We start from the raw sequence: 14938 nt of genomic DNA, 5'->3' as shown, positions 1-14938 counted from the left end.
CTTCAAGGTCACGATCTCTATGTTTTTGTGGATGGAACCAACAAGCCTCCCCATCCTCACACCTCCAACGCCATTGATGGCTCTCTCCACATCTCCAACGATCCAGAGACACTTCGGTGGTTTCGTCAGGACCAGCTTATTTTAAGCATGCTTATGTCCACCATCTCTGAAGAATTGCTGCCCCAAGTCCTTGGGTGCCGCACTGCCCGAGAACTCTGGACTGCTCTAGCACGCACCTTCTCTTCAGCTTCACGAGCTCGTACCATGACGCTTCACTACGAAATTGCTACTGCAAAGAAGGGCAATTCCTCCATCACAGCATATTTTCAACGGCTCAAGCAAACCGCCGCCACCCTTGCTGCCGCCGGTCACAAACTCAGCGATTATGAATTCACCACGTCGCTCCTTGCCGGACTGGGTCCCGAATACGACCCCCTCGTCACGTCCTTGACTACCCGGATTGAACCTCTCACCATGGACGATCTGCTCGGCCATCTGCTAGCTCACGAAACCAGACTCGAACAACACCACCGGAACGACACTTTCCTTGTCGCCGCCAACCTTGCTTCACGGGGCCGGAATCCACATCGTGGAAGAGGACGGCATCTCAATTCCATGAGAACCCATTCCTCACATGGGCAGCACCGTTCTGCCCCAAACTCATTTGGGCAATACAGAACAAGGGGGCGTGGAAATATTCCGCCTCCCTCTCACAATTCCTCATCTTCACATGGGTCCCCCTCTCTGTTAGGCCCAGGCCCTCGGCCCACCTGCCAAGTATGTGGCAAATTGGGCCACACTGCTATGACTTGTTATCACAGATTTGACCAAGCATTTCAAACTACAGGGCCCAATCTCACTGCCTACACTGCTGCTCAGGCCCAAACCCGGGATCTCAACTGGTATCCGGACACCGGTGCCACTCACCATGTCACTTCCGACCTCAACAATTTGAATCTCCACTCGGAAGCGTATGATGGACCCGATGAAATCCAAGTGGGCAATGGTACCCACCTTGCCATCCAACATACGGGCAACTCTAAACTTTCTCCTAATTTTCTTTTACGTCATGTCTTACATGTTCCTAAAATAACAAAAAATTTACTTCTGATAATAATGTTTATATGGAATTTCACCCTTCTTGTTTTTTTTGTCAAGGATCATACGTCCGGGAAAATTCTGCACCACGGCTCGAGTAGACATGGCCTCTACCATTGGTTTTCACCTATAGCTGCACCCCCTAGTATTTTATCTAGTGAACGTGCTAACTTCGTGGATTGGCACGCTCGCCTCGGCCACCCTGCTGATCGCATTGTTCGTCATGTCGTCACTAGATTTCAACTTCCAGTTACCAAAAATAAGCAGCCTCCTATTTGCCCGGCCTGTCAGCGAGGCAAAAGTCATCAGCTTCCTTTTAATATTTCTGAAAATAAATCAAGTGTCCCACTTGAACTTGTCTTTTCTGATGTTTGGGGACCTTCCCCTATTTTATCCAATAATGGTGCACGCTGTTATGTTATTTTTGTCGACCATTTTAGTAAATTCACGTGGTTTTATCCCATTGCATGCAAATCTGATGTTTTCTCTATTTTTCCTAAGTTTCAGGCCTATGTTGAACGCCAATTTGATCGTAAAATCAAATCCATCCAAACAGATGGAGGTGGTGAATATCAAAAATTACGTCACCACTTCGCATCCCATGGAATCCATCATCGACTCACGTGCCCACACACCCATCAACAAAATGGGTCTGTGGAACGCAAACACCGCCATATTGTCGAAATGGGCCTCACCCTTTTGGCCCATTGCTCCGCCCCTCTCAAATATTGGGCTGAGGCTTTTCAAACCGCTTGCTATCTCATAAACCGCTTACCCACACCCATCCTCAATAATGAATCACCCTTTCAAAAACTTTTCTCTCTCCGACCAAATTACAGTTTTTTACGCGTCTTCGGATGTGCTTGTTGGCCATATCTTCGCCCTTACAACAAACACAAGCTCGATTTCCGCTCCGACACATGCATCTTCATTGGGTATAGTCCCTGTCACTGTGGCTATAAATGCCTTCATCGATCAACGGGTCGGATCTACATCTCCCGACACGTCAACTTCTATGAATCACTTTACCCATTCACCTCCCTTCCTAAACTCCCCCAAGTTCCATCCCCCACTTCCCACACCACTATTTATCCCCCCTTTGCAAACCCTCCTGCCCCAACCCTATCATCTACTTCACCCTGCGATGCACCAAGAACAACTGCCATTCCATCCCTTGACCCGCCATCCCCTCCTACATCTCACACACCTGCCCTTACTAACACTAGTTCTTCTTCTGACTCTTTGCAGGTTCCTGTCACCTCTCCAGCCTCCGCATCTCCCATGCCTCAACCAGGACATGCAATGCAGACTCAGTCCAAGAACAACATTTTCAAGCTCAAGTCTCTTCTAGATGGTCTAATTCGCTACCCGCTTCCGAAAGCGCTCCTTGCCACTGCCAACTTCGACGAGATTGAACCCACCTGCTACTCCCAAGCGGCCAAGCACCCCACCTGGTGTGATGCTATGAACATTGAGTTTGATGCCCTCCTCCACAATGGCACCTGGACTCTCATTCCTCCCACCTCCACAATGAATATAGTTGCCTGCAAATGGGTTTTTCGTCTCAAACGAAAAGCCGACGGATCCATTGATCGTCACAAAGCTCGCCTAGTTGCTAAAGGATTCCACCAACAATCTGGCGTTGACTTTGGAGATACTTATAGCCTTGTGATCAGACCTACAACCATTCGACTTGTTCTGTCCCTCGCCATCTCCTCAGGTTGGCTCATTCGACAAATTGATGTACAAAACGCCTTCCTCCATGGTTGGCTTTCCGAAGATGTCTACATGGCCCAGCCCCCTGGCTTCATCCATCCTCAGTTTCCTCAGCATGTCTGCAAATTACAGAAGGCCCTCTATGGCCTCAAACAAGCCCCTCGTGCCTGGTTCTCCCGCCTCAGTGATCGCCTCTTGGAACTTGGCTTTGTCGGATCCCGATCTGACTCCTCCTTGTTCATCCTCCACACACCTCAATGCACTACCTACGTCCTCATTTATGTTGACGACATTCTCATCACTAACTCCCGACCTCATGGCACAACTGACCTCCTAAACTCTCTACATGCTGAATTCGCCATCAAAGACTTAGGGCCTCTCCATTTCTTTCTTGGTATGGAAGCTATAACCACTCCCGATGGTCTCCTTTTATCTCAACAACGCTACACCCTTGACCTCCTTAAAAAGAGCAATATGTCCGAAGCCAAGCCTATCAAGACTCCAATGTCCACCGCACATGCTCTCTCACTCTTCACTGGGGATCCCCTCCCCGACCCCTCCACCTACCGCAGTCTCGTCGGTACCTTACAGTACCTTTCCCTCACTCGACCTGACATCTCATTTGCTGTCAACAAAGTCTCCTAGTTTATGCACCGGCCTACCTCTCTTCATCTTCAAGCTTTTAAACGGATCTTGCGCTACCTTAAATCTACACTCACCTTTGGTCTCCTTCTTCGCAAGTCACCCTCTCGCACCCTCCAAGCTTATTCTGACGCTGACTGGGCTGGCTGCCCCGATGATAGAAAATCCACCGGTGGATTTTGTGTTTTCTTGGCCCTAATCTTATCTCATGGTCCTCACGCAAACAACGGACTGTTGCTCGATCCAGCACCGAATCCGAATATCGTACTCTTGCAACCACCGCTGCCGAACTCATATGGCTCCAATCCATGCTCCGCGAACTTGGCATTTTTCTTCCCACACCTCCCACCCTTTGGTGTGATAACATTGGCGCCACATACCTCACTGCCAACCCTGCCTTTCATGCCCGCACCAAGCACATTGAAATCGACTTTCACTTTGTTTGTGACAAAGTCGCCTCCAAGACTCTTGACGTCCGATTCATCTCTAGCAAAGATAATATCGCTGACATTTTCACCAAACCCACTGCCTCAACTCATTTTTTCACCATGCGGTCCAAGCTCCACATCGTGTGTACCATGTCTCGCTTGCGGGGGCGTATTGAACCTACATGTGGTCAACAAGAAACCACTCTCTCTAAGGAAACTACAGCAACGGCTAAAACCCAAATCAAGGCAACCACAAATCAAGCAACGGCTACCATCAACAAGGAAACCCAAATCAATCAAAAATAAATGCAGCAACGGCTACTTCTAAAATGGAAATCATTTATTTGATTTGTATTTTCTTCCTATTATGTAAATGTAATCTCATGTATATAAACCCATCGTATCAATGAAAATATGCAAGGCAAAATTATTTCAATCATCTCCTTCTATACGATGTTCATTATTGTTTGCGAGTACTGTTCACTCACCAAATTGGTGAGGCTGCTGAAATCTCATTTTGAACATTTTTAGCAAATTGACTCGCCAAAATAGTTAATTTTTTGGTGAGTTTAATTACTAGGGATGCTAAAGAAGAAAAAAACTATATAGTATATCCTAGCAATTAATTGAAAACACAGATCATGCATGTTGTATAATTAAAGGTTGTCGCTCTCATCATGTGTTCATTAATTATACTCAGTTTTTTTTTTTTTTTTATAAGTCAAAAGTTGTTTCTTTTTGCATGAAACTTTGCGTCAACTCGTCCAAGCAGCAAAACAAAGACACATGCATGGAATAATTAAACTTTAGTGTGCCTAGCTATAGTAATTACCTTTGTAGAGATTATAAAAAAGTTTATTAATTATGTGGTGCTTTATCATAACGTACAGGTCGTGGATTCGATGTCAAAAGTGTGTCCATTGTTGACAATTGGGCCGACAATTCCATCTAACTACTTGGACAACCGTGTGGGAAACGACAGTGATTATGGGCTTAACCTTTTCACAATAGATGACTCGTCTGTTTGCACTGATTGGCTTAACACCAAGCCACCAGGATCTGTTGTTTATGTGTCCTTTGGTAGCATGGCCTGTTTAAGCAACAAGCAAATGGAGGTGCTGGCGTTGGCTTTAAAAGGAGGCAATTTCTATTTCTTGTGGGTGGTTAAGGTTTCTGAGGAGGAAAAGCTCCCGGAAAATTTTGTGGATGAGATAGGCGAAAAGGGGTTGGTGGTGGAATGGAGCCGCCAAGTGGAGGTGCTGTCGAGTGGCGGGTGGAATTCAACCCTTGAGGCATTGTGCTTGGGCGTGCCGTTGGTGGTGATACCACAATGGACGGATCAAACCACAAATGCCAAGTTTGTTGAGGATGTGTGGAAGGTGGGAGTTAGGATAGTTGAGGTTGATGAAAATGGCGTTGTGGGAAGAGAAGAGATTCAGTCATGCATTAAGGAAGTAATGGAGGGAGAGAGAGGAAAAGAAATGAAAGAGAATGCTAAGAAATGGAGTCATTTGGCTATTGAGGCAGTGAGTGAGGGTGGCACTTCCGACAAGAACATTGAGGAATTTGTATCTAAATTGATCAAAGCCTAGTTATAGTTTCCCTTTTGCAAAGTTAAATATTTCATATATTGCAGTAAAATTTCTTTAATAAAGTAATGTTATTTGACTATAATAATCTTAAATCAATACATAAATATGGGTCAAATACACTTTATCCTCCAAAGTTTGAGCCGATTTTCAATTTGGCCTCCACTGTTTCAATTTTTACAATGCACCCTACCAAAGTTCAAATTTTTTTCAATGTAGCTTATCCGTTAACCATTTCCGTTTTCTCTAATGAAAATAATGAAAAATACTAAATGGCTCATACAATTTTATTTTTTATTTAAAAAATAAAAACTCAAAAAATAGAAAAAGAAAAAAAAATTTGGGGTGGCTCTTTGGCCATTTTGGGGGTGGAAAATGGCTATGGGGATGGTCAGGCCACACCTATCTAGCTGGATTGGGGGTTGCATGCCACCCTATGGCCCATGGGGGGTGGTCAGCCATCCTCCATGGGGTCAAATGAGGGTGGTTTCAACCATCCCAAAATCTTTGGGGGTGGTCGGCCACTCTCATGGCCAAGGGAGGGTGGCTGGCCAAAGGGGTGGCTATGACCACCCCCAAAGGATTTTGGGGTGGTCAAAAATTACCCCCATTTGGCTTCCTGGGGGTGGTCGGCCACTCCCAATCTAGCCAGATGGGGGTGGCTTGGCGACCCCATGGTCAAAGGGGGGGGTGGTCATTTACACCCCAAAATGGCCAAAGAGTCACCCCAAAATTTTTATTTTATTTTATTTTTAAATAAAAAATAAAATTGTATGGACAATTTAGTATTTTCCATTATTTTTGTTAGAGAAAACAAAAAATGGTTAACGAATAGGCCACATTGAATTTTTTATTTTTTTATTTTGGTTTGACTTGGAAGCATTTTTGGAATTTGTTAAAATACATTAGGACAATTTTAGAAATTTAAGACAAAAAATACACGTGCCTAGCACGTGACCAATTTTTGGTTAAATTGGACGTAAATTGTTAACAGATGGGCTACATTGAAAAAATTTAAAACTTTGATGGGGTGTATTGTAAAAATTAAAATATTAGAGGTCAAATTGAAAATCGGTTCAAACTTTTGAGAGAATAATGTATAATTTTCCCTATAAATATTGTTTAGAAGGCAAATTTAGGAGAAATGCTACTCTTTAGGCCTCGTACTAAATTTTTAAGTTAATTTTATACTAAAATATTGACTAACGTCACATATTTTAAGTAATTTTTCATAATAATTATTTAAAAAATATAAAAATATTAATCACTTAAAATACAACACACATAAATAATTCATTACTGCAAGGAAAATATAAGCATCACCGCAAATGTATCTCATCTTTTTCTGTGTCACGTTTTTTTCTTTCTGCTGGAGATGATCATGATCCTGATCCTGATCATGCGCATATGGATTGTACTCGTCTTGTCCCTATAATGTCTGCGTAAGCAGTGATGTCAAGGTTTTGTGTTTTTCTGCATGTGCTGCTTTTTTATTTATTTTTATATGAAAAAACAATTATTAAAGACAAAAGGGTTTTGGTTTGGTGATAATCTCTTTACCATTGCGACCAACAACCATTATGTATTTAATTTGTTATTCTATTTGACCATCCATCCTAATTTCATAATAGCTGAATTTCGCATAAACACTCTAATTACCTAATTGGTTTAAATCCCTATCTAGTTTACCATTCACATGCCATGTGCATCTTTTCAAAGACAAAAAATGTTTTGGCGATAGTTTCCTTTTCCGATACGTAATGGTAGAGGATAACAACTTTTTGACACAACTTTGATTCAACTTTTTAACTCAAATAGGAGCGAAGACAAAGATGACCGAACAAACATAAAATATAGTTGGCCAATATTAGATAATATTGTAGAAAATACAAAAAGAAGAAAGGGAATAAAAAACATATATATCTTCGATAGTCGTGAATTATTCTTCATCCTCATCGATCTTGTCGATCGGGTGGAGAGAGATTTGGAAGAAAATGGCGAAGGAAACTCATATCCTGGTGATTCCATACCCCATACAAGGTCACATAAATCCAATGCTCCAATTCTCCAAGCGCCTCGCCTCAAAGGGTCCAAAAGTGACATTTCTCGTAACCAACTCCATTAGCAAGTCAAAGGAAGCCCTGCAGCCCACCTCCGTCGTCACCGTCGACACCATCTCCGACGGCTCCAAAGAAGGCGAAACTCTAGAGACCTTGATAGCAACCCTCGACCGTTTCAGACTGACAGTTTCCCAAAGCTTGTCGGAGTACATTCAGAAGCAAAACTGCTTCAACTTTCTCGTCTACGACTGTTGCATGCCGTGGGCTCTCGACGTGGCTCGACAGCTTGGCCTCGACGGCGCGCCGTTTTTCACTCAGTCGTGCGCAGTGAATGCCATCTATTATCATTTGGATCGAGGCACGATAACGTTGCCCTTGCAAGGGCCTACGGTGTCGCTGCCTACGTTGCCGGCGCTCGGAGTCAGTGATTTGCCGTCCGTCATCTATCATACCGGCTCCTACCCGGCTCTTCTAAATCTTGGGCTCCTACAGTTTTCCAACATCGAGCAACCAAATTGGATCTTTTTCAGCAGTTTCATGGAGTTGGAACCTGAGGTAATTCGTTTGCAATATTCCCTACATATATACTTTTATATATATTCATCAGCATACTTTTTTTTGACCATATATGTGGGTTGACACTGTTGAGTGCGAGAATATATAATAACACATGTTTATAACATATATAGTATATATTGAACAAAATGCTTATAGATTAATCCCTTCTTGTTTGGGCGGAAGTAGGAGAAGTTCTTGAAATCTTATGTATAGAAGTTGTAGAGCCTTTGTCTACGTACACAAGAAGAGGAGGAGGATTCGAACTAATGACTTTTGCTTCATATGGCGTGGTCCCTAGCCGATTAAGCTATCCCTTAGAGTCAGAGACGGGTTTAGGGAGATCAGCAGTTGCCTTGGTCCACTCACAAATTACAAGAAAAAAAAAAAATTTAAGGTATTTTTTGCTAATTGATCCATATCTAAAATTTTTTTGCCCCTACATCCCCCCTCCCCCCCCAAATTGAAAGCTGGCTCGTCCCTGCTTGGGGACAAGCTATAGAGCTTTTAAGTCTTAACAATTCCTTCAAAATAGAAATATTCAAATCTAGTTAGATTAGCCGCCTTAGGTCTCATTATGCTCTGATAAGGTTATGTTAGGTTATGACTTAGTTGGATTGAGAGAGCACTTGAAGTTCCTGCTGTCTAAACTATGTCTCATTATGCTCTAATGAGATTATGTTAGGTTATGACTTAGTTAGATTTGAGATAGCACTTGAGGTTCATACTGTCTAAACCCCTAGCTAGCTCCTGTGTGACTCTCATTGAGTAGATGGTATTATGATCACATTCAGATAAAATAGTTATAGTTAGTCTTCTCTAGGGCAATAAATAAATTAGTCCGTTCGACAGCTCACTCGATATTCGCTTTGTTTAGTTTAACTTGAACTTGAGCTCGATACTATACAAACTCGTTCGTTATTGTAGAAATTTGCTCGATTAGTAAATAGTACATACCTGATTCGCTCAAAAAAACTCAATAAGAGCTTATGAGTTCAGCTCATTTAAAGCTCGACCGAATCGTTTGCCTGACTCATTACTTGCCATATATATATATATATATATAAATATATAAATATTAAGTAACCTATATGGCATATATTACTTTATTACTAATATGCACACTTAAATTTATATAACTAATTTTTAGTAATATATATATATATATATATATATATATATATATATATATATATGTGTGTGTGTATTAGTTACATATTATCTAATTAGTTTATAAACTAACATATTATCTAATTACTTAATATTTAATAGCCTAGTTCGTGTTTGAGTTAAACCCGAGTCACCTCGAATAGCATTTTCAACGAGCTCGTTTTAAACACATATTTCATAACTCAGCTTAAACTCGAGCTCGCTCAAATAAGCATCTTCGTAAACGAGTCAGTCTTGAAATTCTAAAGTTGGATTCGGCTTGACTCGATTACCGCCCTAGTCTTCTCTATCTACCTTTTTTATTATAAAAAAAAGAAAAGAAAAAAGAAATAGAAAGAATAATTACAAATATTTTTTTCTTAACTACTCTTCTTTGAATACATCGAATAGATGATACTTTCTGTCATGAGCAATCTCCACAAGATAAAAAGTCAAATTAAAGTAAATAATTTCAAGCTCATGGATAGAGGACTAAAGTTGGGTTTATACAAAGCACTGATGTTGAGGTTTGTACCTTCATGTGACTTTAGTTTATATCAGTTTTGGTAATAATCATCTGGCTGTCGCTTTAGTTTGTCGGATCTATGAACTTGACATTCTACGTGATTTGTCGTTGGGATGCACCCACGTCATGACAAATGGCTTGATAGGAACGACCAAGGGTTGCGGGCAATTTTTGGTAGTACTCTCTATATGATTGGTGTTCACAAAGGTCACACTCACAAAATTTTCGTAATTAACATTCTTTTGTATTAGACAAGTTATCTTTAATACCCTACTCCAATGTCACATAATATTGTCTTCTTTTAGTTCTTTTAAACCAAACTTTACAAGAGGTCATGGGTATTACAAGCTCCCCGGGTCACATCATGCAGGAGTGTTACGAGTGGCTTTGATACCACTCGTAACGACCTAAAAAAAACAATAGCCACATCTGTGTTCTTACTCCAAAGTGATTAGTCAATTTAAAGCTTACTTAGAATTTATTATAAAGTTCAGTTTCACCTAGTAATTAAGTAATGTAGGACTTAACACCCATGACTATCTTTTTATAAACCACAAATTTTATGTAGACTTTTTCTCATCTTCCTAATATGAAACTGGGTCTTACACTATCATATGCCCACTACCACAATAATTGTTCCAAAACATCTTGAAAATTTTTCTACTTAGATTTTCTTTACTGGAGCTCAGATAGATTGAAAACTTTTTGTGAAGTAAACATGGTTGTGTGGTTTTATAAAACAAACTCTAAGATGTACTCCTGACACATGGCCAGTTGCATTATAGAATTCTGTGTCTTTTATCTTTTATTTTGTAGCAATCATAGAAATGCGAGAACCATCAGTTATTTCAGAAAGATAAAGAGGGGAATAAAGATGTAGGACATGCTCCCCGGGTTTTCAAAGTAGTCATTCATGTGATGGCAACCTTAATTTAAAATTTGTCTTTTTTATACTGTTTCCACTCGACTGTCAGTTGATTCTTGCCGGTTGGGTTTCTCTCTATTATTATTATTATTATTATTATCATTAAACAATTTGCTTTATTTCTCTAAAAAAAAAAATCATAGCTCGTTTTACATTTATATCCGTCAATCAATTTTTGTACTATCGCACCGAAACACGTCCTATTCCGGCCCAGTACCCCTTGAGCTGTTGCTTTCTTTCACAGGGAGTCACAAACGAGCTAGCCCACATGCATCGTTCCCTGTACTTATTATTCTCTCCATCTGACACCGACTGGCTAAAAATTTTTTATCACATGCAAAGAAATTAATTGAGCTTCACGATAAATGCATTTTTGTCGTTTATTTTAGAGTTTTGATAAATCATTTTTTTTTAGTTTTACAAAAGAATTAATAACTTTTAGAAATAAATAAATTACAAAAGAAATAATTTAGTATGTGTCATTAGAAAAATTGACAGAATTGTTAATGATTTAGGCGTGGTTGATCCACTTCTTTGATCATATCTAGGGTGATCAAATCACCTTCAAATAACCAAAAAGAAAAAGATAAAAAAGAAGTGAGGCGGCTGAACCACCTCAATGCTCATATAAATAGTTTGGTCACTTTTTAGTTTGACATGATTTGTACTGATGTGACACATTAATAAATTCCACCAACTTGTTTAATAAAACAAACTAATTTGTTTTCTTACCCCCACAAAAAGTAATTAATCCCAGCTACTCGTCAAAACTCCAACATGCTAGAAAAATGCATTCTTCATATATCCTCCTCCTTTTATAAAGAGAGCTCGAGGAGAGAAAGCATTGGAAGAAAATGGGGAGGGAAACTCACATCCTTGTAATTCCTTACCCCGTGCAAGGTCACATAAACCCAATGCTTCAATTCTCGAAGCGCCTTGCCTCAAAGGGCCCGAGAGTGACGGTAATCACCACCACCTCCATTAGCGAATCCATGCAAGCCCTGCAAGAGAGCTCTGTCAACTTTGAGACCATCTCCGATGGGTCTACGGAAGGTGTAAAGCTGGGAAGCATAGACGAAGAATTAAAGCGTTTCAAACTATTTGTGTCACAAAGCTTAGCGGAGCTGATTGAGAGACACAAAAGCTCCCAACACCCACCAAAACTGCTCGTCTATGACTCGGTGATTCCGTGGGCTCTAACCCTGGCGAGGCAACATGGCGTAGATGGAGCTCCTTTTTTCACTCAGTCGTGTGGTGTTAATGCGATATATTATCATGCTCATAAAGGGGCTGTTGGGATGCCCCCAGAGGGGCCTTCGGTGTCTTTGCCCTCGTTACCATCGCTAGAGATCAATGACATGCCTTCTTTTCTTTGTGATTCGGCCTCCTACCCAGCCCTGATAAGCCTCGTAATGAATCAATTCTCAAACTTCCAGGAAGCCAAATGGCTCTTGTTCAACAGCTTCGACAAGCTGGAAGATGAGGTAGGTTTATATATATATATATATGTGTGTGGATGCTGTATGCATGTGTAGATATGTAGGTGCACATATATATATATATGAGGTTGGATTTTTATTAACTTACATTTATGGGTGAAAATCTAATACTAAAAGATGAAGAGAAAAGTTTTTCAAGTTTTTTTTTTTTTAAAAAAAAAATTGGTTTCAAATTGACGTGTCACGATGTCATCACTTTATGCCTTTATTTATTGTGAAATGTTTTGGGAACGAAGTTTTTGAAAAAAGTATTGAAAAACCTAACATTTGAAATATAAAATATATTAGTGCTAAAAAAAAGAAAAAAGAAAAAAAGAAAAGCACCATTCAAAAGCTCGACCACTTCTTTAGGAGTTTTGGAGGCCCTAATGCTAGCCCTTTCTATTTAATTTCTTTCTTTTTGTTCTTAACTTTTTTGTTGCCTTTTTGTCTTTGGTAAGAAATCAATTTGGGTATTTTAATTAAAAAATGTATAGGCATAAGTTTCGTAGCGTGCATCATGACTTTAATTTTCTGTGCTAGCTAATGCGCGTCAAGCTCTAATGAAAGATTGTCACTTAGAAAAGTGATAGTGTAGAAATATATAATAGAATATATTGAGTAATGTTAGAAATCTGTCTCGTGTTATTTTTGTGTCATTTGAAGAATAATGTAGTTTCTAAAATTACTATTAAACTTTCGAATGATTATTATTAAATTTTGATTAACTGATAATTTTACAAGCCACTTTATTCTTAGAGTGAAACAAGAGATATTCTAACATGAGAATAAACTAAATAAATGAGAATACTGAAAATAGTCTATGATAGTAAAGATAAGGCCACCCCCTACAAAAGGGGGACAAGGAAAAACCCACATCAGATGTTTTCTTTGAACCTCCTAATTAAGAAGCTAGTGGGTGTGGAAATTTTTATCCCACAGAACCGGAAACAAAAAATGGGTTTACATCAAACTCTACGAATGAATATAGAAACAAAAATCTTCTCCAATGGTACTGTCGTTGTACACAGAAAGGGATCATACAAAGCATTGGAAGAAAATGGAGAGTGAAACCCACATCCTAGTACTTCCTTAATTTCCCCGTACAAGGTCACACAAACGCAATCCTCCAATATCCCTTCACCTCGTATTGAATCAATTCTCCAATTTTTAGGAAGCCAAGTGGCTCTTGTGCAATAGTTTCGACAGTTTGGAAGACGAGGTAGGTTCAGCAATATCCATGCATGCATGTCATATATGCATGTGTTTCAAACATTCGTACGTTTGTATAATTGCATTTACTAGTTAATTAATATGCATTATTCTCTCCCCTGTAGCCTTTTTCCCTTATTCAATTAGAAAAAAAAAAAATGCATTATTCTCTATGATTATCAAAGTTTTGTTTTTGGCTTACTAACATGCATACTGAGATATATGTATGTGACACTCTATTTCAAGTATTATATATATCTAGTGGTTAACAAGTTTTTTATTATTGAATCTTTATGTGATGTTCTAAATTCCATTAGGTAGTGAATTGGATGGCAAGCCAATGGCCAGTTAAAACAATTGGACCGGCTATTCCATCAATGTACTTAGACAAGCGGTTGGAGGATGACAAAGAGTATGGTCTCAACCTCTTCAAGCCTAATGTGGACGCTTGCATGAAGTGGCTAGACACGAAGGAAATTGGCTCTGTCGTTTATGCATCATTTGGAAGCTTGGCAGCCTTGGGAGAAGAGCAGATGGAGGAGCTATCATTGGGCCTGAAGAATAGCAATTGCTACTTCCTGTGGGTAGTTAGAGAATCCGAGGAGAAAAAGCTTCCGGGTAATTTTATAGAGGAAACAACCGAGAGGGGGTTGGTTGTGACTTGGTGCCCTCAACTAGACGTATTGGCTCACAAGGCAATTGGGTGCTTCATGACTCACTGTGGGTGGAACTCGACGCTTGAGGCATTGAGCTTGGGAGTGCCAATGGTTGCGATGCCACAATGGACTGATCAACCAACTAATGCCAAATTCATTGTGGATGTTTGGAAGGTAGGCATCAGGATCAAATTGGATGAAAACAGCATTGCGACCAAAGAAGAAATAGAGTTTCGTATAAGGGAAGTAATGGAGGGGGAGAGAGGGAAAGAGATGAAAATGAATTCATTGAGATGGAAGGAACTGGCTATAGAAGCTGTAGACGAAGGTGGAAGCTCAGACAAAAACATAGAGGAGTTTATAACTAAACTTTCACACTCCTAATGTTAATGTAATTATATTGATAGCTCTACATTCGAATAATGATCTAGAAAATATATGATTTTACTATTAGTAACTTTTTCTATGCATACTCATCATGAGGTTCATGTAAGCGCTAGCTCCATATTCAAATAATGATTAAGAATCAGTTTGCTATTATTTATTTATTTATTTATTTTTTTCTGCCACAGCCACATGTTGATCAATCATTAATTAATTTAGGCCAGTTATAGGTAGGCCAGGGTCATGAAGGCCCAAAGTTGGCTACCAAATGAACACCTTTTTCCTGCGTTTCTTTACATAATAGAAGCAAAATAGAACGATAAAACTTCCACAATATAGTCGATCCTTTAAAAAAAAAAAAATGTTGGAAGTCATATTTGTGGGCTATTGAATATATGGATTTTGTACTTTGAATTGCATATTAGTTGATTTGATGGCAGTTAAGTCATTAAAGTAGCTAGGATTAATTAATTGGTAAATATTAACTCTACATGAGATACCCTTTTCTGAACTTGTGGTC

At 39.8% G+C, this 14938-nt stretch overlaps 2 protein-coding genes across 3 annotated transcripts; both read left to right on the top strand.

Moving 5' to 3' along the window:
- The first annotated feature begins 4771 nt into the window (after positions 1-4771).
- Positions 4772-5508, top strand: LOC132179529 (flavonol 7-O-beta-glucosyltransferase UGT74F1-like). Its single transcript, XM_059592262.1, has one exon. The coding sequence runs from the start codon at positions 4787-4789 to the stop codon at positions 5474-5476; it is 690 nt and encodes a 229-aa protein (XP_059448245.1). The 5' UTR covers positions 4772-4786; the 3' UTR covers positions 5477-5508.
- Positions 5509-7395: 1887 nt separating this feature from the next.
- On the top strand, positions 7396-14504 carry LOC132179486 (mogroside IE synthase-like). Of its 2 annotated transcripts, none has more exons than XM_059592221.1 (2): positions 7396-8088; positions 13696-14504. In XM_059592221.1, the coding sequence occupies exons 1-2, from the start codon at positions 7468-7470 to the stop codon at positions 14416-14418; spliced, it is 1344 nt and encodes a 447-aa protein (XP_059448204.1). In that variant the 5' UTR covers positions 7396-7467; the 3' UTR covers positions 14419-14504. The 2 variants fall into 2 exon arrangements, with proteins under 2 accessions (XP_059448204.1, XP_059448202.1); XM_059592219.1 differs by lacking the exon at positions 7396-8088 and adding an exon at positions 11305-12176 and having other exon boundaries at positions 13700-14504.
- Positions 14505-14938: the final 434 nt, after the last annotated feature.

This window comes from Corylus avellana, chromosome ca4, assembly GCF_901000735.1.
Source record: "Corylus avellana chromosome ca4, CavTom2PMs-1.0".
NCBI classification, from domain to species: Eukaryota; Viridiplantae; Streptophyta; class Magnoliopsida; order Fagales; family Betulaceae; genus Corylus; species Corylus avellana.
Note: the sequence above shows the minus strand (reverse complement) of the source record. Positions and strands in the feature narration are given on the sequence as shown.

Excerpts from the sequence above, each read along its gene's own strand:
- LOC132179529 (XM_059592262.1), top strand. The coding sequence starts at position 4,787 with ATGTCAAAAGTGTGTCCATTGTTGACAATTGGGCCGACAATTCCATCT.
- LOC132179486 (XM_059592219.1), top strand. The coding sequence starts at position 11,543 with ATGGGGAGGGAAACTCACATCCTTGTAATTCCTTACCCCGTGCAAGGT. Across the intron at positions 12,177-13,699 it reads CAAGCTGGAAGATGAGGTAG|TGAATTGGATGGCAAGCCAA; the intron begins GTTTATATATAT and ends TCCATTAGGTAG.